Genomic DNA, 22,961 nt, shown 5'->3' with positions numbered 1-22,961 from the left:
TATCAAATGGGGTCCTCGCTCGCACCCAATGGTTAGGCTTTGGCGTCACACACTTTATAAAATAATTCGGCTAGAACCGAAAATGCGTGTGGAATGACCTTATCGGACGGTTCACACCCGCAGTCCTGCCAAATTCCTGCCAGGTGCCTTCTTGTGAGGCACGCGGAGTATGTCACTTGATATGTAACTGTCGCGCGCCTCTATGACGTACGCAACGTACACCTCTGTTGGTCGGGTTGCCGCATTTTAAGCAGATTTTTAATTATTAATAACTAAGAAATGAGATGGAAATCACAATTTTTTACTCTTCATTTTCATCTCATACTGTCATAGAAAACCACCCCTTAAATTTTTTCCCACCTGTAGTCGAACACCCTGTGAACCTAATCGATCTAAAACTTTAAGAATAGCTAAAGGGTTTCAGGAACCGAACTATTTTCTTTTCCTCGCGAAACTATATATTCTTAATTATTCGTACAGTTCCTATCATTTTTGTTGTAATGTGTCAGCAAGAATCAGTTGCTCCGTAAAATCTAAATTTAGCGCTATTCCTCGTAGCGGCAAAACGCCCAAACTGTTAGCCAAAAGATACCGTCAGACACATGACCCTTTTGGCGATGCCGATAACGTCGATTTCTGTATTATCAAGATGTCGATAATGTAATTCGTATTTTATAAAAGAATGTTAGTTTTCTGTCTTATCGACAACAATATATTGACACCCACGATCTCGTCGGTGATATTGATGATATTGATAACCGTCGGGTGGCAGAGTCTGTTAATTGTAAATTTTGTCAAATAGTTTTGGCACAGACGAGGTATAGGAGTAGACCAAGAATGGGATTTAGAGAACTATGACGGTCACAGGGAGCGCGTCACGTGGCCGGGACAAAGGGGCGTAGTCTTCGAAAAAGTCTCGCCTCTCTGCTTAGATCATATATACTATGGTCTAAGACCCAGACTCTCGCTGCGACAATAATCCACTAGAGGTCTCACAATCACCAAAGGCTGAAATACTATTTTACGGCACAGTTACTATTATTTAGCTCGTAAGGATGAATGTTAAGTTTAGAATTTAATGTTAAATTTTCTTGTATTCACACAAATACAGTACATGTATTTTTGTATCTCAGGACTTATATATATATATACACATACATACATATACATCTTGCAATCTAAAGTCTTATTTTCAATGAAAAGAAAAAAGAGGGCACTAGAGTTGCGGATCTACAATCTTGGTGACCAAGTTGTCTAGATATCGTATCTTTTCAGGGAAATACACGCGTACGTTCTCTTGTATGTATACACGTCCACGTTGACACACCTGTACGTTATGCGAGTGTGTGTGTATATATATCACACCTAATGGTCTCCCGACAAATTATGGCATTGTCTCTTATCAGAAGTAAGAGTCTACAATACGGAAATTCGCAGTTACGTTTCTTATCCTGCATCGCGACCATGAAGGTAATTAGAAAAATATTATTCGTTCACGTATTAGGAAATCATTTTTCGTGTGTTTTTCATCGAAAGATCATTTATATTTTTGCTTTATGCGATGAACTAACGAGACGGAGAATTTTTGTCTTAGACTGTCGCGAAAATTTTCCGCATAAGGAAAAGGAGCGGAATATTTAACCATGAATTGCAAATTTTGAATAAGTTTTCGCAAGGAATACATTATAAATTTCTTGGTATTTGTCCCTTTCCACTCGGTATTAATAAAATGAAACTCGTTTTCGTGAGGCTATGGTTCGAATGCATTCTAACATACTTAACGGAAGATTGTCTACCTTCGATTTTTATTCGAGATATTTCAATTCCCAACAGAAAGGTTTGGTACTTGGTGTATACGAATCAGAGGATGAAAGCAAGATTTCTTTGACTCCCACGGCGGCTAAATACGATGAACTAGTTAATGGAAAACTACAAAATTCTATTCTATTGTAAGTGCCACTAATATGTTTTGTAACCTATAACATATGCATTTTGTAATTGAATCGTATCATCTGTAATACGAGTTCACGTAGCAATCTATGTTTATTTCACTGAATCGATTATTTTTTCTCTCATATGATATGCGATACCACAGTACACATATATAGTCACATTTAGATATACAAATATCGCGTACCCAACTTTAAACTGTATTTCACTCATATCGTGCAAGATACATGAGCAATCTGTAGATAAACGTATTGTATATGGCAAACAAACACGGTACAAAATCGTGTGATAAGCTTAAACTTGAACACAGAGTATTATACTAAGTACATGTTACTTTTGCACTTTCCTTTGAGATTATGTGAATTAACATTGAACGATGTTTTAAATGTTTTATCGATAGTTCCAGCCTGAAACAATTGTCATAATGCTGCCTGAGCTTTACATATAATATTCAGAATTGCTTTTTCTTTGTTGTTTTTTATAAAACTTCTCCATAAATTATTTTTTCCGTTAATAAAACTCTTTCGAATTTGAACGAAATTATCTTTCATGTGAGCTCACTGGCATTATTTTCATTATTTCAGGAGTGACTAGACTGAGAGATGGTATTGTACGCATGATATGAAGCAAAAACTCGCTGCACAGAAGGAGTTGCCAGATCGCATATTTTGTTATATAAAGAAACATTTGAAAGCGAATATTATTTAGGAGATAATAATTTTTTTTAAACTGATATTCAGTTAGAAATAAATTATTATTTTACAACCGAACGAAGCTTTAAACAGCATGAAATTTTAGTTAGTTCTTTCAAAGTCAGGCATACATTAAGATAATGTCGGCTATCGGTGATAATAGTCTGGGAAATGATAACACTGCTGGAAGCAGTGGGGCGGTAGGTGAATGTACCAGTAGAATAAGCAAACACCATTACTCGACAAATGTTCTTCATAGGATTAGCGGTACACTTGAAGATAAAAATAATGATTATCTGTGCCCTATTTGTTTTGAGGTAATCGATGAAGCTCATATCACACGTTGCGGTCATACATTTTGTTATCGTTGTATAGTCAAATCTCTAGAAGCTAATGGGCGTTGTCCTAAATGCAGCTACACGTTAACGCAACAAGATATTTTTCCAAACTTTGTGTTACATGAATTGATATCGAAATATAAGACTAGAATTAAGGGTCTTAGCGAGCTAGGATCTTCGTACATGACCGATGGTAGACACAGAGGTATAGGTACAGACTTATGTTTACCACCGTACGATGGATTAAAAGACATTGTAGCTGCTGAAAGCGCTAATCTAACATTACCCGATATAAACGTAATGTTAGAAGTATTAACACAAAAGAAACATTTGCTCGAAGCGGAAACTTGTGCGGCGCAAAATAAATTGCTGCACGAGTTTTTAAAGCATTTACTTCAACAGAAGGAAGAACAAAAGAATCAATTACAAAAAGAAATAGCATTGATCAAGAGAGACACAGAGGAAGTTGAAAATATATTGAGGGATGTTCAGAGTAAATGTCCGAAAATGGAAGACTTGAAGAAATCAAGTGAAAACGATACTGCACAGGTCTCTGCTATTAAAAGAGAGATGATTGGACTTATAGATATAATAGATTCGAATATGGTGAAGCCACTTGACAAAACAGGATCGTCTGGAAATGATACGTTTGTCAATCCCCCAGGAAATCAGAAGCAAAACGAATATACGCCGGGTTCCACTCTGGCTCTACGTAGAAAGAGAATGCACGCTCATTTTGATGATTTTGTGCAATGTTACTTTGACTCTCGTGCCAAAGTGCTGCATCTTGGACATAAAACTGAAGGACAGAACGATGCGTGGCACGGCTCGAGTTCAGGATTGGATGTTTTCAGAGAAAATCTTGTAAAATTTTTAAAGTATAATTCATTGCGACCATTGGCAACTTTGAATTACTCGTCGGACATTTTTAATAATTCTACTATCGTTTCGAGTATAGAATTTGATAAAGATAATGAATTCTTTGCCATAGCTGGGGTTACAAAACGTATCAAAGTATTCGATTATAGCGCCGTGATTAGAGATACGGTAGACATACACTATCCTTGCGTAGAAATGACTTCTAGCTCGAAAATATCGTGCGTTTCATGGAATTCTTTTCATAAGGGAATGTTAGCATCGTCCGATTACGAAGGAACTGTAACGGTCTGGGACGCTGCAACAGGTCAAAGAACGAAAGCATTTCAAGAACATGAAAAGAGATGCTGGTCCGTTGACTTCAATGATGTAGACACTAGATTGATAGCATCGGGCTCGGACGATACCAAGGTTAAATTATGGTCCTTGAATAACGATCATTCCGTTGCTTCTTTAGAAGCGAAAGCTAACGTATGCTGTGTTAAGTTTAATCCACGTAGTTCGTGTCATTTAGCATTTGGATCTGCAGATCATTGTGTCCATTACTATGATCTGCGTAACATGAATGGAGCACTATGCATATTTAAAGGGCATCGCAAAGCCGTTTCGTACGTAAAATTCATTAACAAGGAAGAGATTGTATCGGCGAGCACCGATTCACAGTTGAAAATGTGGAACATCAATAATCCACATTGTTTGCGATCGTTTGTCGGACACGTTAACGAGAAGAATTTCGTAGGTCTTGCTACCGATGGTCATTATGTAGCATGCGGATCTGAAAACAATGCATTATATGTATATTACAAAGGACTTACCAAGCAATTATTCTCTTATAAATTCGATGCTGGTCGAAGTATATTAGAAATGCAAGAAAGAAGAGAAGAGGACCTAAATGAATTTGTATCTGCAGTTTGTTGGAGACAAATGTCTAATGTTGTGGTAGCTGCAAATTCTCAAGGAATTATCAAAATATTGGAACTTGTTTGAAGATAATCATAAATTAATGCATATACCGATATATATGTTTATATGTATTTTGAAATTTATTCGATTCACTGCTCAGACATAAAACAACAACGAGAAGTAAATATTTATTATAAATGTTATAGTAATTTATTATGAGCCAAATTGTAAAAAAAAGTAACATATGTATCTAATATACCTGAAAATCTAAATTATTAGAGACTGACTTATTTCTGAGAATACTCTGAGCATTAAGCAGCACAAATATTATCTTGTAATTGTACCTGTACGAAAATGGGTACTGTAGCTGTACCGTTGTCTTAGTTTATTATGAGTACTGTTTGTTAATTCTACTTTCAGTTAACTATTTCTCAATTTAGATATACTTTAATAATAGACTGAATTTTAACTATAAATAGTTGATATGTTTGTACTCACGGCACATGTCTGTCTCTGATAGTTTATAATGTGAAACATGGTATTTTATAGTTTTTAAAGGTGTAGCATACTAAAGAATTGATGTTCTTTATTTTTAGCACACACTTTAAATGGATTAAGTTTTTTGCTCGTTCTATGTTAATAGTATTTGTTCAAAAAACAAATCAAACGAAAAAGAGAAATTTGAATTCAGTATATATATATATATATCTTGTAAATTACAAATGTAGTATAAAGTTACACTACTAGAACTATTCAGCATTACAAAAGCTATTTTTCTGGTTGCAATAATACAGACAACACTCGATAATGCGAAATCGCATACTTATTCTGAATTCTGATTTGCAAATGCATCTTGAATTGTACAATCCGATCTTTATAGTAAATGTCTTGCCAAAGTAGCCTAATGAATTCGAATCAAGAGAGTAGAGATATTTGTATCGATATAATAAACGAATTAATGTGTATTCAATTAACTTTGTGCCAAGAGTGTCGTCAGCTAAGAATAGTAAATGTGCTTGGATCGCATTAAGTTCCTACTGTCAGCATTAAGATCATTGTATACTGGAGTCAATCTGTTTCAAGATCTCCCATATACTCGGATTTCAGTGAAACTGAGAGCAGGGTAGATTTTAATCGAGTTTGCTATTGTCCTAGTATAATCGTGAACAGATAGCTGGCAGTGTGTTTAGAATTGAAAATTTTATTGATTGTTTGAAGTCGGAACGACTCTAGTATTAATAAGTTCCGGTATAATAAGCGCAGTACATATTTTTTGTTCAACTATTGTATATTGCTGATTTGAGATAGCTGAAATACCTGCAATCCGTACACTAATGTCAGAGCTAAAGAAAAATAGGATTTCTGATTAGAAGTATTAGATTGTAAATATTTTCGTTTCAGAGTTAATGTACAAGTACCTTAATTTCCATTAATCGAAGTATGAAAATTATGATAAATAACAATAAGTATAGTTAATACTTAAAGAATAAAGAAAAAATTTACATGTACTACTTTCTATTTAAATGTTATTTTACTTAGCTCTGATGAGTATATTTTAAGCAAACAATTTTCACGACTAATTGTCTGAAAATCTCAATGTATCAATTTTTAATCGTTTCTTTAGTATTTATATGGTAATGTTACAAATACGATAAAACCCCATGACAAATTTATATACTTAAATCTGTGTATACATATAAGGGAAGGAACCGAATATTTGGTATATATAATGCAAATATAGTTTTACATTGTACTATATTATCATTCATAAATCATTCTTTATTATTACAAATTTTTATTAACTAATAAGTATACTGAAAATAATTGTGGCGCCTATCTTTGATGTACTCCTAGTACAAATAAATTGTCTCCATTATGTAAGGTCAGAGAACACAAATGGAATATTGTGAATGTGTAGCTTATTATGTAGCTCGAATTGTGAAAGAAACTAATTGTAATTGTAATTGTAATTCATAGTTTAATACTTAGAATAATCGTTATTATAGAAATAATTCGACTAATTTTAAAGAAGTTTATTCTAGGATGTATGTAAAGAATAGTATATTTTTAGATTGTATTTTAAAATTGCAAACGCTACAGCATATGTTACGAATGATGCCTAGAATTATTGTAACGAATAAATTTGTGGATCTGTGTCTCAGTACATTTTTTCACATATTTTTTAATCATAGAACAAACTCACCCTTACCTCAGTAATGCATATACCAATGAAAAATCAACATTTTAAATAATACTTCAATACTTGTACCACTACAGAGCAGGCCCAAAAATTCCCAAAGGCTCTGCTAGAGTATTTTGGGGTTTGGATGAGAAGGAATATGTGGGAGTTGCGGTAGTTGGTCTTGGGAAAAAGAACCTTGGCGTTAACCAACTTGAAGAACTACACGAAGGGAAAGAAAGCATACGCACAGCGGCAGCAGGTAGATACTTGCTTTTCTTCTTCTTTTTCTGAATATGCACACATCATTTTCCGTGCGTACTCTTTTATTCTAGTATTTGAATTTTGTAATATTTACAGTCAATCAACATTGAATATTTCATTTATAGCGGGTTGTCATGCACTGGATGCGGTTGATATTAAAGACATCAAATTAGAAACATTAGGCGACGCAGAAGCTGCAGCCGAAGGTGCTACTCTATCAACATGGTTCTACCAAGGTCAGAGGAACAAAGAAAAGCAGGCAGTGTTACCAAAAGTTTCACTGTACGGCCAAGAGGGAGAGTAAGTATTACGCATATTTTACCTATATCTACATATACATATGTATGTACATTATATCTAAAAGGTATTTACATAATTACAATATGACCCTGTTACAGAGAACAATGGCGGATTGGAAACATCAAAGCCCAAGCACAGAATTGGGCACGTCAACTATCAGACACCCCTGCCAATTTAATGACACCCACAATATTTTCCCATGAAGTGTTTTCGACTCTTTCGAAATTAGGAATCACCGTTACAGTACGCGATAGAGCATGGGCTGAGCAGAAGAAAATGGGCTCTTTCCTCAGTGTCTCGAACGGCAGCTGTGAGCCACCAAAGTTCGTTGAAATTCATTACAGAGGTGCCGGCAATGATTCTCAACCAATAGTGTTCGTTGGGAAGGGTGTTACGTTCGACGCTGGCGGTATCAGTCTCAAGGTAAAAATGATTGTGTAGTAAAGTTCTTTTAGGTTCGATTAGGTTGCTCTTATTAAATCTTTAATGAATTGTTTTTGAATAGCCACCATTAGATATGGACGAAATGCGTGCAGATATGACTGGTGCAGCATGCGTAGCAGCTTCTATTCGAGCTGCCGCTGAACTCAAGCTGAAGGTGAACATGGTCGGTTTGATTCCACTTACCGAAAACTTACCTTCTGGAACTGCGACCAAACCAGGAGACGTTGTGACCGCAATGAATGGAAAAAGTATCATTGTAGGTAACACGGACGCAGAAGGCAGGCTCATTCTTGCCGATGCGCTCAGTTACGCTCACGAATTTAATCCAAGGTAATTATTGTGTTCGAGTGATTTGAAAACGTTTCCAATGTACGTACGTATCTACGAAACATTTCTACATACCTGTATAAATATAATTGTAGATTTATCTTGGATCTCGCGACGCTGACCGGTGCAATGAAAATTAGTCTGGGGGGAGCAGCAACTGGAGTTTTCTCAAACGATGCTACACTTTTTGAAAAATTGAGAGAAGCCGGTACTTTGACTGGTGATCGAGTATGGAGAATGCCACTGTGGAAACATTTTACAGATGAAATGACAAGTAAAATCGGACAATTAAACTGCTTACTTTTTGCTTTAGATTTCTTAACACTTTCGAGACTGGTTACGCAGTCGCACAACATCTCAAGTTCTTTAGCTGAATGCCGATAACGGATTTGTTTTGTAATTTTGATCGCTCGACAATCGCCGGTCACGAATGTGTTAACATTTTTCGAAAATGGACGACGAACGAGATTAATTGATTATATGATTTCACTTACAGAGAAAATTAAGTCGGCAGATATAAACAACGTTGCGAAAACAAAAGGTGGTGGTGCGTGCACGGCTGCAGCTTTCTTACGAGAGTTCGTTGAATGCGACACCCCATGGATGCATCTGGATATCGCTGGAGTAATGGGTCCTGGGCCCGATGATCTACCATATGTACCATCCGGAATGACAGGTCGTCCAACCCGTACGCTTATACAGTTCTTACAGGCATTCTGTTAAAATGTACAACTGATTTCAGTTGTTTCGTGCAAATTGTATGGTCTATTATATATACATATATATATATATGTATATATACGTATGCATATGTGTGCACGCACATGTATATATCCATATATATTACATTATTTGTTTCTTTATATACATATGTATAAAAACTTACGCATTTTATGTAATACGCCGCCTGCCTCCCTTCTTATTATATTCTGATCACAATTGCATTTCTGTAAATGGGTTTTATGATATATTAAGTATACGAATTCCAACGAATCAATTAAATTGAAACGGAACGTAAGCGAAAATTCAATTGAATGTTCGGCAGATACAAAATTTGTAATCATTACATTTGTGTACAGAATTATATTACTTTACAGTGCGACAGTATTTTTAGTACAACTGTGATGAATCCATAACCTTCTTTGTACAGTTACTTTTGTTCATATTCTGTAAAAAGTTAAATTTGGTAAACAATAATCGGTGACCAACCGTCGCCGAACATTGATTACCGCATTATACAGAAAATGGGATAACAAAGAGGCATACAATAGCAACAGGAATACTTTTGTACGAAGTGGTGCCGAGAACACGCTGTGTTTGTATTCGAAAAAATTCTTTAACACACCAATTATGGGAGGGATATTGTTATTTGGGCAATTTACATTTTATTCGAGTGTCGTATTTGAAATACATCCGACAATTTTGATCAACATTGTGTAAATGTTACACACGACTTTGTAAAAGTACTAACAATTATCCGAACTTAATGTAATAAAATACAAGATTTATTGTATGGAAACTCGTGCCTCTAATTCTATGTACATGTGAATCACTATGTTACTCTTCGTTCGTCACAACACACACACACAATCTTGTTATGTACAGTTTTTGTTGCTTACCCTCTTAAAAAGAATCTTTCATCGTTCCGTGCATGAGAGCGCACCATATCTTACATAGTCTTATGAGTTACTACATTCAAGTAGAGTAACGCAAATTATACTTAATAAATAATTGTAAAAGTCACAAATCAGAAACAAACATTTACAACAGAGACTGAATAATATTCTATATTCGTTAGTTATATCGAAAGAATGCAATAAAACTGGCACTGTGTAACGAATAGGTCCCTAATGAAATTTCTAATTTCTCAGTGTAACTAAACACAGTATATCATTTCTTTTGCCACGCATATTTTCGCATGTCTCAAAATTTTTTGTTCAAAATTATTGCAACACAGTCTTAAAATTAAGCTAATAAAGCACTTTAATGTTTTTTATACTAGACAGCACTGACACTGGCATCTCTAAGTTCAATAAATTCCGAGCTTATAAAAACTTCTTGGCAAGTTTTTCATTAATAATCACAAGTCACTCCCGTTAACGTGATCTAACAAGTCCTCTCAAGGCTCCTATTGAAAAAATATCTTGAAGCTTCTTAAAGTTTATACCAATACGGGTATGTAGCAGTACAGAGTAGGACATTTTTTTTATCTGTTCTCACTTCGAAGGAGGAAAATAATGAAATGCACAATAACAGAGAGATGCTTGGCCAGTGATTCCCAGCATGATTGAAATGAAATCCATCGTTTTTGAGAAGAGCCTATGGTCAGAAGGATTTCAGACATAGGAACAGTAGTAAATAAATAGCTGTAATAATGTTCATGTACAAGACGGTGGAGGCTGCTGCTGCTGAGGAGAGGGAAGGGGCGCTGCCGCAGCAGCTGCGACTGCGGCAGCAGCAGCATACGACGACGGGTCTGAAGTATCGAGGAGCGGAGGTGGCGGAGGTAGATTTCCTCCTGCACTTCGTCCTTTTCCTCTGCCTCTTCCTCGACCCCGACCCCGGCCCCTCCCCCTTCCGCGTCAACTCCGCCTTTCCGGCATTCCTATATTGCTCGTTGTCTTCTCCAGGAAGGCTAACGGGCCTTGAAGAGCACTGCTCCCTACACCTCCAACAGGAAATCCAGCTCTTGCACCAGCTACACCCACACCTCCCTGCGTCATGAACATGCCCTGTTGCCCAACCGAGACTCCAACTCCCTGAAGACCAGCTGTGGGAGGAGCACCTGAGCCTTGCTGCACCTGCAACGTTAGGTCACACATTCTAAAAAATGTATACAATTTATACAATTGATCGGATGCTTTGTGAACACAAGTGGACATCAATGTTGAATGAAATAGAAGGATTATTAAAGACCTCAATCTATATCAAGCTAACATTATTCAGTCGCGGAGAGTTCCAAAGTACTTTTAGATGTAGATTTCAGAATGGAAATAATAGTATAGTGTTTTGATTATTATAAGCCAATAGGGTGGCAGGAGTAGTAATTAGATAGGCGAGGGAAATGAAAGAAAGCACAATGTTGTTTTACCATGAACAGAGATTTATTCTGCAAACATCTAGTTGCATGTAAAGACAACACAAGCAAAATGATATACGTTTGTTCTTTTGCAGTCATACCCATTTTAATGAATGACTGCAATATGTAGTTTTGTTCATATGTATGATCTCTAAACATTTATACGAGAGAAACTATAATATTAATATATGATGTACAGAAGAACAGTCACGATTTCAATATGATTTTTTGAATATAAAGGTATTTGGTTTTGTAAGGGCTTTCATACCGATACAATACGCATGCATACATGTTCGCATGCAAAAGATATTTATCGTATTATAGTCAAGGAAGCTTATAAATACCGAGAAATATCTTGTCTCTTTAACAATTTATAATATGTGATATAAAGAAATTTATGATATGAAAAACTATGAAAAGAAAATAAATATACACATATGTCTATGTATACATATATGTATAAGAAGTCACTTGAGGTTTCAAATGTTAGTTCCTGTTTTTATATTATAATTTATATTCATTAAGGATCGTTAGGTTTTTTATTAATATTAAGCAAACTGATATATGTTTATCTGTTTTTTTTTATTATTGCCGTTATCAGATTTATCATAGCAGTTTTTGGCTAAACATTTGTATGCATTCTAATATCAATAGTTTTGGCACCATTTTATAACATATTTATACAAGTATATATAGTATACTCGATACTTTCTTTTTTCCATAAATGAAAGTCATGCTTTTATATCTCTATATATCGCAGATGCTAATAGAAGCACTTTAACTTTTTTTTTCTCATATGTTACGCTTCTGTGGATAGGAATTATGTAAGGCACTGATTATACGCAACACTATATGGTATACATTACTTTTTGTGCAATAGGACTGAATAATTTCATGTCTTGAATAGCTACTATTATAAGAAAGAAGAGCAAAAATAGTCTCTATGATTCTGATGAATGTTTTCAATCGTAACAGATCTCTTAATAGTTTAAACTATTTATATACACCTTATACCTTATACACTCGCACTCCCATGCATACACGCAGGCAGACGTATAAAATCATTCAACAGTGGTATTCATTTTCAAATTGTAACAAAGAATAGAAGAAACCTAATAACAATAAATATACTAGAATCAGATTGAGAGTATTATACCAAGTATAAATAATCTTTTGATACAAGTAACCGTATGGAGCAACAATACTTTGTAAAGAGAAATTTTCAATAATTTACATTACGGATAAGTCTTAATGTACAATTAAAGCAAGATAAACGTTCAAAAATAGTAACTCAAAATATTTACTTTGTTAGCTAAAATCGCCACGCTAAATAAAAATTTCTGTGAATACACAATTCTTTTCTTCCCTGTGGTTAAAAAATTTTGTTTATGCCATATCGAAAGAAAGTATTTCCAATGGTAATTTCAAACAGCTGCCCGAGTACAGAGGTTTCAGCGTTTCTTGTAATGGTATTATTTAAATACCTGTTGCTGATGAAGCTGTTGTTGCTGCATTTGATGTTGCATTTGATGTTGCAACTGTTGTTGCTGCTGGAGCTGTTGTTGATGTTGCAATATCTGTTGCTGTTGTTGAATCGTTGCATTCCCTCCCCCGTTAGCGGCTTGTTGATTTTGCCCGCTTTGAGTACCGTTTGGTAAGCCTATGACATTTTAAATTTATCGAGCATTCTTCTATTTACTCATTTTTTTAGATTCTTACCATTAGGCGCTGGACCTTGAGCCGGGGACTTGGCCCAACCCTGCAAGTCTGCTAACAAATTCTGCCACACTGCGATCTTATCATAGTGTCTTTTTATGAGATCTTCTTTCCGAGCTAACTCTACTCTAAGATCGTTAATATCCTCTTTTACTACTAGCTCTGGCTTCAATGCAGATAATAAGAATCTCTTCTGTAGAAAGAAGGCCTCCATTTGTTTTGCTAAATCTATGAACCTTAATGTGACTTGTTCGACTTCGCTACGAGCTTCGTCCTCATCCACAGTCAAACCACCAGACATTCCTATCCCATTGTTTCCTAATCCCTCGTCCTTTGCCGTTAGTATACTTAAACATTGCTGTAAATTTGATTGTACGTTAATAAATATCGTTACACAAACAAATAATAGAAAATATTATATCAAATACGGCATCAAATTATTATCTCGTCCGGAAATCATTAGCGTAATGTAAATATTTTTTAAAAAGTGAAGTCCAAAGTGAATATCCAAAAGAAATAGTGTTATAAAATATAGACGTTGATAAATGAATCAAGAAATTATAGCGTCTGTTATAGCGTACCTGAAATGCTTCCTCGAATTCATCTATAAGGTTACCATTGCCATTAGTGGGTGTCGCCATTATACTTGCAGTGCTTATGTACAAAAAGAGATTTCTTTACAATTACATTGAACTTAATTTAACAACGTTAGGCGCATCGTAAAGATTTGAAATATATGTAGCTATTTATGTAGTCCCTGGTTGGTATACACGTTTGTCCTTCAAACAGGACATTAAAACCTTATAGTTAAACGAAATGCCACTCACAATCACTGATGCATACATTAGGCACAATAATTCAACCTTTTAATATTTAATACTTTAAACGTAACAGTATATCCATTATCGAGACAAAATTCGGTACACAACTAATTTTTCGATTAGTTATACTGTTATCGCACGTACATACATACAGTAACTGTACCTCGTTTGTGGTACAACGTTAGTCAAAGATAACGTGGAGGGAATAATCGATATATACATCGATCATCGTAAACTAAATTCAAATTTTATAATTGCATCGCGCGCGGAAGGATCATGTTCAAAGGTATACAGTTCTTATGCACACAATACACATTGCATGAGGAGGATTCCAATTATGTAGCTCGAAATGTTGAAATATTTTTTGTTCATTTTTTAGTCGTTTTCGTTTGTATCTTGCAATAAATTATTGATCGCTGATCCCGTTTAAAATTTAAAAAGAAATCGATTGAATGTTCGAGTGATCGATGAACAAAAATGTAAGTAATAAAGAGTGAAAACCATTTATAGATTGCATTATGTTTGTTTATTAGCAATATTTTCATATGTCTCTTTTTGTTAACTTTAAAACAGTCATGGACCAAGTGTAATTATGAATAATATTCATTTACCAAGTATAAATTTTTTTAATCAAATTGGACTCAAATATTTGACACTGATTCAAATTATTCGTATAGCATTAAACAGTTCAGATTTCGTTCAAATATCGATTAAATCAAATTCTATCAGGTCAGGCACATCAGGTTGTGGCATCGGTTTATACCATGGATCTTCCAAGTCCCATAAATCAGGATGCAGATCTTTGGTCGGTGTTGGTGTACATACTGGGCAAGGAGGATAACGTTCAACATCGAAGAATCTTTCCAACTCCTCTGGATCAAACGATCTGTGTTTGTAAGTTTGCTGCTGCTGTGGGATCGGAGACGCATGAGCTTTAACTCTGGATTGAACAGGCATGGCTGTGCCTAGTTCTGGGTCTTCTTCCCAAGATATGTCTTTATCTAAATAAAATTCCTCTTCGAAAGGAACAGTTAAGTGTAAGTCATCTGAGACTTCTGCCGCTATTCTTTCAAACTCTTCTTCCAATTTTCTGTCTGCTATTCTTGCTGCCATAGTTTCTTTAGCTTTTCGCAGAAATTCACGAGCAGCTACAACATCCGGATGATCTCTTCCATATTCAGGTTGAAACGCCTCAGTCTCCACATCAGGAACTCTGTGTATTGTTAAGAAATGCAATTGCCGTTATACTTGGGCAAGGAATAGTGTTTTCAAAATGATTGATTTCATTCGCACAATGTTTCCTAAGTGAATTTACCTATATAATTGTCTAGGAGGAGGGGGAGGTGTTTGCTCAAAGAAAGAACCAAAATCGGGTGGAGTTTCATCTGCAATGCTAACAGCATTACCACCAACGTTCGCTACCGCCATGACAAAGTCTCGTCTGGCTTGCTGTAAATCTTCTAATTTGTTTTGCACTGCTTCAACTTCTGCAGCATCTTGCTCGTCGAGAGTCTCACTGTTACAATTGGAAAGATTCTGCATCAGAATTACAGGTAAATCAATAGAACAACAGATTCACCTAATCACTTGAATAGAGCGATTCGCAATTGACGATGCTGCTTTTGAATCAACGTCTACGGCTTGTGGCACAGTGATAATAGTAGTGCGAGTGTCGTCTACTGTTCCAGGAGGTATTACAATATTGCTGATCGGTCCTTCGCCAACAGGTTCGGCCTTAATTACATCGGCGTTCATCATTTTGGCTAATTCGTTGGTATGTCTGGTGACTTCGAGTGGTCTTGGTTTTGGTCTTGGGATTGCACCCGTTGTTGGACCTGCAGCCATAGGCTGAGGTCTTTGTGCAGGCCTCGGTATTCTCTCTTTACCAATTCTAATTAAAAATTAATTTTAGGATACTAATGGTAAATCTCGTGTTACAAATAGACTGATTAAAGCAGACTTGACTACTGTCGCGACCTGGCATCACCTCCTATCGGACGGGCTGTTCTTTTTGGTATTCGATCACCACCAGTTGCTTCTTGCTTTTTGCGCTCGTATTCCTGCATACGTTTTTCCGCTTGTTGCATTCTAGCAATCATCGCTTTAGTCATTCCCGGCCTTTGAAAGTCCACCTTCTTTGGCTCGTGCGTTATTCTCCTTCGAGACTTGAATGCATCTTGCCGAGGCTTCGTTGCCTCTTCCTTTTGTTGCAATTCTCTTACCAAGGCAGCAGTCTTTGCCTCACGATACTGCTGTGTTTTCGTTAAGCCGCCTCCGCCCCGTGCGTATCGACTCATTTTGATTCTGTAAAGTTTCTCATTGGATTCAGGGTAAAGAAAAGCTGTGTTACAATTTTATCGAAGAATTTATTATATTTCAATATTCGTTATAAATACATAAATATCACTGATCTAATAATCGCGTGGAAAGATATTATTTCTTAACGAGGACGATTAGAAAATAGAACAGAATAAATGATTAATAACCTAATTGACTGTTACTTTTCGTTGATAAATGCTTATATCGTTAATATTTCACTTGTAATTTGTCAAGTCTTCATGTTACAAGTGTTCTTTAAAGTCAATGATCCATAATCTTCAGTATAGAGATTACATATCCAATACTGTTGAATTTTATTTTAGTGTATTAGTTACGAGAATTTGATGTTGTTCATAGTATGCAGGTAGAATAAGTTATTTGCAATATAAAGTGCTTTTGTTTTGACAGTGTGTTAAATGTGTTGCAGAAAAATAAAAATCTCGAAAAGTTTCATTATATACTTCTTTTCATATGTAGTTTTTAAGGATCTTAAACGATATATATTTTTCTAATAATAATTAACGATGGGAAATGTAAATATATTATAGTAATTGAAAAGAGAAATTTCATAACTTGCGACGACTATTTGAAAATTCAAGTTTAATCGATTGTTGCAAGACTTTCGATACTTGTAGGCGAAACGAATCGATACTTGGTCGATATGTTGCAAACGTAAGTCTGTATATTTAATATCAGTTGAATTCCTCACTTAAGTTAATATACATTTCTAATAATGCCTACTAGGGCAGAACGCCCTAATTTAATGCCCTTTCAGGATACTCAATACAGTTGGACAGATGATTTACCAGTTTGCAAACAATCTGGTACGTAACTATGCACCCTCCTAGTATACATAACCTCAAAGATTGATTACTCCAATATTTACATTGAGATAAGCCAGTGTTTATAAACATTCCTAGTTTTTTCTAACAGACAAGGAAGAATAAATTATAATTAATTTTTCCAGAAAATACATTTTTCAAGTTGTCATTGTATTTCAGGAGTGGGATTCTCAACTAATCAAATTTATCGGGAGGATGGATATAGACAAGAGGAGCACCCTTTCGAGGACCGTAGTTTCCACTGCCGCTACGATGACTCAACATTCCTTTATGGAGTGTTCGATGGACACGAAGGGACTAAGGCTGCAAACTTTACTATGCAGAGAATGGCTGCAGAGATTTTACTGGGTCAGTTGAATGGAAAATCAACCGATGAAGAGATCAAAGAAGTTCTTCGGTAATAATATGTATTTTTATACTATTTTTAGTAGAGGTACCAATTAATTATGTATTCATGGTTTATTATTATTTACAGTCAAGCATTTATTGCTGTAGAACGGGGCTATCTAGATTCCATCGGCGATCTTCTGGCAGAACGTGCTAGTTTGCAGTTCGATATACCCGATGGTTTAAATTCGTATGAAACTTATCAAAAATTCCCTCACTTGGTTAGTCCAATTTATTGATTGCATTTCCAAGAAAACAGCGTAGAATTTATATCTTAAATTCAAATGATATTTTGTAAATCTATCATTACATATACAGGGTGAGTCACTTAACGTTTGCACCTCAAATATCTTTGTTGTTTCTTAAGATATGTAAAATATGGTAAAGACAAAGTTGAATGGTACAATCGGGCTGACACGATGCCAAAAAAAATTTTGTTTTTATGTCATTTTTTAAAGATATCAAGGTCACCTTGACTTTTTTAAATGGAACCACCCTTTTTTAAACACCTACAATGATAGTCCCTTTCATTAGGAATTCAGTGACTATATTATTCCAAGGTCATTCAAGGTCAAGGACCTTGTAGTAAATGATACTTGTAGTTGATACTTGTAGTAAATAGTAAACATACTATGGTCGTAGTTAAAGTAAACATACTAAGGTCCTTCAATGTTATTGTTATTCAGCATTCTTATTTACTATCAGTATGTTTCCAAACGCGATTCCGCTATGTCTTATTCAATAACTGAAAAGTGTGATATGATCACGGTTTACTGTGAATGTAGACAAAATGCAGTGCAGGCCCGATTACTTTATGAAGAAAGGTACCCCGAATGAAACACTCCTTCTAGACAGACTTTCATTAATACGTACAGGTTGTTTCGAAGTACTGGAAGTGTACGTGCAAGACAGCACAAACGGAAGAATTCCACGACTAATGAAGACAATGAAATTAATATTTTAGCTGCTATAGCTGTCAATCCTCACGTGAGTACAAGAAAAATCGTGTACATGGATGCTCCAACAACGGTTGAAGATATGCGTCAGCGTATCATCACAGCATGTACGAATATCACGTCGGATACACTTATCAGAGTTCAACATTCCTACAGAGCTCGTTTACATCAATGTATCGACGTAGATGGCCATCATTTCCAACATTTGTAAAATACAGGTATTCTGCTTCAATAGTTTAGTTTTATACGTTTTTTCTGTCCTTGACCTTGAATGACCTTGGAATAATATAGTCACTGAATTCCTGATGAAAGGGACTATCATTGTAGGTGTTTAAAAAAGGGTGGTTCCATTTAAAAAAGTCAAGGTGACCTTGATATCTCTAAAAAAATGACATAAAAACAAAATTTTGTTTTGGCATCGTGTCAGCCCGATTGTACCATTCAACTTTGTCCTTACCATATTTTACGTATCTTTAGAGACAACAAAGATATTTAAGGTGCAAACGTTAGGTGACTCACCCTGTATGTATACAGATAGTACTGTAAATGTTGTAATATTATTCTTTTCAAAAGCAAAAGCACAATAGAATGAGGAGCTAATCAATGAGATACCTTTTCTTAAATTTTTCCAAACATTTCTATGTTCATTGGTGAAATTATAAAGGAACCAAATATTTATACAGGTCGATAAATTAAATTCATTAAATTGCGAGCTATCGGCAGGAACTAGCGCAGTTGTAGCTCTTGTATATGGTGGAAGATTATATGTAGCAAATGTTGGCGATAGCAGAGCTTTATTATGTAAAACAGATAGCAATCAAGTGTTAAGAGTTGTACAATTAAGCGTCGATCACGATCTACGAAACGAGGATGAGTTATTACGATTATCTCATTTAGGATTAGATATCGATTCGATAAGACAAGGTGAGTTAATAATATTGAACCAATTCTTTTCATCGATATTATTGCTGATACGATATTGAAAACCACCAATTTACTTTGAAGGATCTCATCTTGGGAATCAAGAGAATACGCGATGCCTTGGGAATTATCTTGTTAAAGGAGGATACAGAGAATTTGAAGAATTGGCAACTGCCATGGCCGAACCAATTATAGCTGAACCTGAAATTCATGGTGGAATAGAACTTGATGAGTCGTGCAGGTTTTTATTGCTCATGTCCCATGGTCTTTATAAATCGTTAGAAGAAGCTACCGGTACCGATCAAGTTAACAAAGAATTGGCGCTTATAGCAGTTGAACAGGTACAATAAAATCACTCATAATTATGTAACAATGAGTTTTACGGATTAACTTTCAGTTTCGCATACAGTCTACGCTGACTGGAGTTGCTCAGGCTGTAGTAGATAAAATTGTAAGGATTCATCATGACGTTAATATGAGCACTTCGCAAAATACAGTAACTACTGGCAAACGAGACGATATCACTCTTCTCGTACGAAATTTTAATTTTCCGCTTCCCCACGCATTGAAAAGTCCAACCACTCAATCGGTTAGATTTAATCCCATCGTTGAAACTGCTCCAGTAAGAACAATACCGGAAACAGAAGATTATTCGAGCACTGGAGTTACAGACGAAGTGTCGACAAGCGATACTTCAACGTCAGACATGTATTCTCCAGGAGCAAAACCGGCGGACAGAAACGCTAGGATTAAACCTTACGTGAATTTTTCGGAATATTATGAAAATGTGGAAAAGAGACGACAAGAAGGAACTTTACCCGAAGGCATAAATTTTTAGTTCTAGCTTTTAGTTTTGAGGGTACCAAGTATTTATCAAACTCCACATTATGCTTGTACATATTTATTTTGTATACAGGTCTTTCAAATAAAATATCAAAAATCTATGTATAACTGTGCTTGCATAAACTGGATATAACAAACATTACATTATAAAATATATAAAAGCTATAAAACTTAGTCTCCCCCTTTTCTCTCTCTCTACAGAGCGATGACTTATACGAGATGATTTATACGAGAATTCTTACCACTTGAACTCTAAACATTCAAATTAATCATATTCCACGATTTCAACTTGTAGACATTCTAGAATCAAATTTTGATAGCCAACAAATACCTGCAATATGAAACTTACACGTTTGCGCGTATAGATCATAAATATTTTGTTGGATTTGTTTTAAGTCTTTCGAATGCAGCCTTTTCGAGGCATTCTCTATGATCCGGATGAGCGACTTGAATCAATGCGTTCGCTCTTTGACGTAACGTTTTGCCGAAAACGTGTGCTATCCCATGCTCCGTTACAACGTAATGTGCGTGTGCCCTTGTTACTACAACACCGCCACCTGTTTAACAGTTTACAATTGTTACACAGTAAAAAGATTACGGTACTCGATCGGCTTCAAATAATTGAAGCAGGTATTATTTCTTTCTTGTATCGTACCAACTTTGAGAACAGGTTGAATTTTACTTTCACCCTTGCTAGTTACCGAGGGGAAAGCGATCACAGCCTTCCCCCGGCCGTCTTGACCCATCGCAGCACCACGAATAAAGTCGAGTTGCCCACCGAAACCGGAATACATCTTACAACCTAAACTATCCGAACATATTTGACCAGTAATGTCCATTTCTATGCAGGAGTTGATCGCTGTCATTTTCGGTTGTTGAGATATCACTCGAGGATCGTTTACGTAGTTGATCGTAAGCATTTCTAGACGAACGAAGTGTTCAAAGTTACGTATACAGTCGTAGACACGTTATATTGTTGAAAGAATACGCAAAACGATATACGCACCTACAAACGGATTATTATGTACGAAGTCGTACACTCTTTTAGTACCGATTACCAAAGAACTAACCATGCGTCCTCTGTGTTTAGGTTTCATTTTATTTGTAATATTTCCACGTTCAGCAAGGTCCACCATTGTGTCACCCATAATCTCGGTGTGAACGCCAAGATCTTTGTGATTACCAAGCGAACAGAGGACAGCGTCAGGTATATTGCCAATACCGAGTTGCAAAGTTGCCCCATCGTCTATCAGCCTCTGTGCTATAATCTTGCCGATTTCTGCTTCGATTTCATTCGGTGGAGTACTAGCCACACACGGCAAAGGACAATCGTACTTTACAGCCCAATCGATGTGACTGCAATGAATAACTGTATCTCCGAATGATCTTGGCATGTGTTCATTGACTTGAGCTGCGAGACCAATCAGAAAACTAATTCTTATTTCAATGCAATTCTCGTAAATATTTCTGTAAATAGCGATCTCATTGATCTCTCACTGACCAATGATCACTTTGGCCGAACTGAGAGCAGCACGCGTACAATCCACGCTCACGCCTAACGAACAAAAACCACGTGCATCCGGCACGCTGACGTGAATCAGCGCAACGTCCGGAACGATTCGCTTCTCGTAAAACAGTTTCGGTGCCTCGTGAAGGAATATTGGAATATAATCTGCGCGACCTTCGTTCACAGCTTCTCTGACGTTCGCCCCAATGTAAAAGCTTACGGACCTAAAGTGTTCTGAATAAAGTGAATTAGAATGAATATCGTGTGCCGAAATGGTAATTGGTAATTACAGAGTATCATACTCTCGAATTCGGGGCTCGCGAACGGCGCATCTCCTTCGAGACCCATATGGATTAATCGTACCCCGCGTAGATTATTGCAAACACCGTGCTCCGTCATAGCACGTATCAATTCGTTTGGTGTCGCTGCACCGCCCTGTATAAAAACTAAATGCTCTGGAAAAAGAACAATTTTAAGGATTAACGGGTACACGTTTAGAATGAGAGGTATCAAGGTGATAACAAATCGTCGATAGGCAAGTTTATTCGAGTACCGAGCAAAACCACTGTAAATACCTGAATTTATAATTTTCACTGCATCTTCTACGCAAACCCATCGTGGACATCGTTTCAATGGTTGAAGAGGTTCTCGTATGTATTTCAAACCGCACATGTTGAAGTTACTCTTTGGCACAAGTTTGCTGAACGCTGTGTTCAGCGAGTCCAAGTTTCGACGTAAATTAAGTCCAAACATTTTGATATGAAGTACAAAATGAAAGTACAAGACGTCCGAAACCGTGTCAGCGGCCGAAATACGTGTTAACTTCGACAAATTGATGGAATATATACTGAAATTACATGAAAATTTGGAAAGCACATAATCTAAACGATTTCATTCGTTTCAGATGTTACTTCACACCAGATCAGGATTGGATCTGTTGCCATCTCCACGATAACTATTTGAACGTCGCATTTGACGGTTTTCGATTTTTCAACTCTCTCTCTCTCTCGACGTGTTTTTCGACCCCCCCGTTGCATGATATAGAATAGGTGACGAAAAAAGAAAAAAAAAGATAAAAACAAAAAATCAGTGTTGTCGACGAAATAATTACGCTAGTACATATTCCATCTTGAATTTATTCCTTCAAATGCGATGTATCTGCTAATTTGTTACAGTGATTGCATTGTACAAAGGAACTTCTTTAAAATTCAATATAAAAAGTATTTGTCGTCATTGTACAATGGTTTTCTGTTCGGCTATCGTGAAATACTCATTGGAAATAAAAGCTTTTTCTTGT

General features: G+C 36.0%; 6 protein-coding genes across 8 annotated transcripts; 3 read left to right on the top strand and 3 right to left on the bottom strand.

The window, feature by feature from the left end:
- Window positions 1–1,312: 1,312 nt before the first annotated feature.
- LOC143357820 (cytosol aminopeptidase-like) lies at window positions 1,313–9,792 on the top strand. Its single transcript, XM_076794444.1, has 8 exons — window positions 1,313–1,470; window positions 1,834–1,949; window positions 7,037–7,200; window positions 7,328–7,502; window positions 7,601–7,925; window positions 8,008–8,276; window positions 8,369–8,547; window positions 8,770–9,792. Exons 1-8 carry the CDS (start codon window positions 1,369–1,371, stop codon window positions 8,994–8,996), a joined length of 1,557 nt encoding a protein of 518 aa, XP_076650559.1. The 5' UTR covers window positions 1,313–1,368; the 3' UTR covers window positions 8,997–9,792.
- Window positions 2,540–6,923, top strand: LOC143357819 (E3 ubiquitin-protein ligase COP1-like). The gene has a single exon (XM_076794443.1). It carries the CDS (start codon window positions 2,783–2,785, stop codon window positions 4,841–4,843), a length of 2,061 nt encoding a protein of 686 aa, XP_076650558.1. The 5' UTR covers window positions 2,540–2,782; the 3' UTR covers window positions 4,844–6,923.
- Window positions 9,793–10,720: 928 nt separating the features above from the next.
- Window positions 10,721–14,071, bottom strand: Med28 (mediator complex subunit 28). Its single transcript, XM_076794450.1, has 5 exons — window positions 13,896–14,071; window positions 13,650–13,722; window positions 13,072–13,426; window positions 12,837–13,012; window positions 10,721–11,074 (listed from the first exon to the last, which is right to left on the bottom strand). Exons 2-5 carry the CDS (start codon window positions 13,707–13,709, stop codon window positions 10,856–10,858), a joined length of 810 nt encoding a protein of 269 aa, XP_076650565.1. The 5' UTR covers window positions 13,710–13,722; window positions 13,896–14,071; the 3' UTR covers window positions 10,721–10,855.
- A 517-nt stretch (window positions 14,072–14,588) lies between these two features.
- On the bottom strand, window positions 14,589–16,564 carry LOC143357638 (uncharacterized). The gene is made up of 4 exons (XM_076794158.1): window positions 15,867–16,564; window positions 15,469–15,780; window positions 15,205–15,405; window positions 14,589–15,102 (listed from the first exon to the last, which is right to left on the bottom strand). The coding sequence occupies exons 1-4, from the start codon at window positions 16,184–16,186 to the stop codon at window positions 14,589–14,591; spliced, it is 1,347 nt and encodes a 448-aa protein (XP_076650273.1). The 5' UTR covers window positions 16,187–16,564.
- Window positions 16,565–16,825: 261 nt separating this feature from the next.
- Window positions 16,826–20,254, top strand: LOC143358238 (TGF-beta-activated kinase 1 and MAP3K7-binding protein 1). Of its 2 annotated transcripts, none has more exons than XM_076795217.1 (7): window positions 16,826–16,880; window positions 16,958–17,032; window positions 17,210–17,447; window positions 17,526–17,658; window positions 19,077–19,317; window positions 19,399–19,655; window positions 19,712–20,254. In XM_076795217.1, the coding sequence occupies exons 2-7, from the start codon at window positions 16,972–16,974 to the stop codon at window positions 20,150–20,152; spliced, it is 1,371 nt and encodes a 456-aa protein (XP_076651332.1). In that variant the 5' UTR covers window positions 16,826–16,880; window positions 16,958–16,971; the 3' UTR covers window positions 20,153–20,254. The 2 variants fall into 2 exon arrangements, with proteins under 2 accessions (XP_076651332.1, XP_076651331.1); XM_076795216.1 differs by having other exon boundaries at window positions 16,835–16,880; window positions 16,953–17,032.
- LOC143358236 (succinyl-CoA:acetate/propanoyl-CoA:succinate CoA transferase) lies at window positions 20,200–22,863 on the bottom strand. Of its 2 annotated transcripts, XM_076795214.1 has the most exons (6): window positions 22,240–22,863; window positions 21,967–22,119; window positions 21,659–21,898; window positions 21,164–21,568; window positions 20,813–21,079; window positions 20,200–20,714 (listed from the first exon to the last, which is right to left on the bottom strand). In XM_076795214.1, exons 1-6 carry the CDS (start codon window positions 22,415–22,417, stop codon window positions 20,524–20,526), a joined length of 1,434 nt encoding a protein of 477 aa, XP_076651329.1. In that variant the 5' UTR covers window positions 22,418–22,863; the 3' UTR covers window positions 20,200–20,523. The 2 variants fall into 2 exon arrangements, with proteins under 2 accessions (XP_076651329.1, XP_076651328.1); XM_076795213.1 differs by having other exon boundaries at window positions 21,967–22,863.
- Between the last annotated feature and the right edge of the window lie 98 nt (window positions 22,864–22,961).

Source organism: Halictus rubicundus, chromosome 10, assembly GCF_050948215.1.
Source record: "Halictus rubicundus isolate RS-2024b chromosome 10, iyHalRubi1_principal, whole genome shotgun sequence".
NCBI lineage: Eukaryota > Metazoa > Arthropoda > Insecta > Hymenoptera > Halictidae > Halictus > Halictus rubicundus.
This window is presented reverse-complemented; position numbering and strand designations above follow the sequence as displayed.

Excerpts from the sequence above, each read along its gene's own strand:
- LOC143357820 (XM_076794444.1), top strand. The coding sequence starts at position 1,369 with ATGGTCTCCCGACAAATTATGGCATTGTCTCTTATCAGAAGTAAGAGT. Across the intron at positions 1,950-7,036 it reads CTACAAAATTCTATTCTATT|AGCAGGCCCAAAAATTCCCA; the intron begins GTAAGTGCCACT and ends GTACCACTACAG. Across the intron at positions 7,926-8,007 it reads CTGGCGGTATCAGTCTCAAG|CCACCATTAGATATGGACGA; the intron begins GTAAAAATGATT and ends GTTTTTGAATAG.
- LOC143357819 (XM_076794443.1), top strand. The coding sequence starts at position 2,783 with ATGTCGGCTATCGGTGATAATAGTCTGGGAAATGATAACACTGCTGGA.
- Med28 (XM_076794450.1), bottom strand. The coding sequence starts at position 13,709 with ATGGCGACACCCACTAATGGCAATGGTAACCTTATAGATGAATTCGAG. Across the intron at positions 13,013-13,071 it reads TCAAGGTCCAGCGCCTAATG|GCTTACCAAACGGTACTCAA; the intron begins GTAAGAATCTAA and ends AAAATGTCATAG. Across the intron at positions 11,075-12,836 it reads AACAGCTTCATCAGCAACAG|GTGCAGCAAGGCTCAGGTGC; the intron begins GTATTTAAATAA and ends CTAACGTTGCAG.
- LOC143357638 (XM_076794158.1), bottom strand. The coding sequence starts at position 16,186 with ATGAGTCGATACGCACGGGGCGGAGGCGGCTTAACGAAAACACAGCAG. Across the intron at positions 15,781-15,866 it reads CCGATAGGAGGTGATGCCAG|AATTGGTAAAGAGAGAATAC; the intron begins GTCGCGACAGTA and ends ATTTTTAATTAG. Across the intron at positions 15,103-15,204 it reads CCTCCTAGACAATTATATAG|AGTTCCTGATGTGGAGACTG; the intron begins GTAAATTCACTT and ends AACAATACACAG.
- LOC143358238 (XM_076795216.1), top strand. Across the intron at positions 19,318-19,398 it reads TATCGATTCGATAAGACAAG|GATCTCATCTTGGGAATCAA; the intron begins GTGAGTTAATAA and ends TTTACTTTGAAG. Across the intron at positions 19,656-19,711 it reads CGCTTATAGCAGTTGAACAG|TTTCGCATACAGTCTACGCT; the intron begins GTACAATAAAAT and ends ATTAACTTTCAG.
- LOC143358236 (XM_076795213.1), bottom strand. The coding sequence starts at position 22,417 with ATGTTTGGACTTAATTTACGTCGAAACTTGGACTCGCTGAACACAGCG. Across the intron at positions 21,080-21,163 it reads ACATAATAATCCGTTTGTAG|AAATGCTTACGATCAACTAC; the intron begins GTGCGTATATCG and ends TCGTTCGTCTAG. Across the intron at positions 20,715-20,812 it reads TCAACCTGTTCTCAAAGTTG|GTGGCGGTGTTGTAGTAACA; the intron begins GTACGATACAAG and ends ACTGTTAAACAG.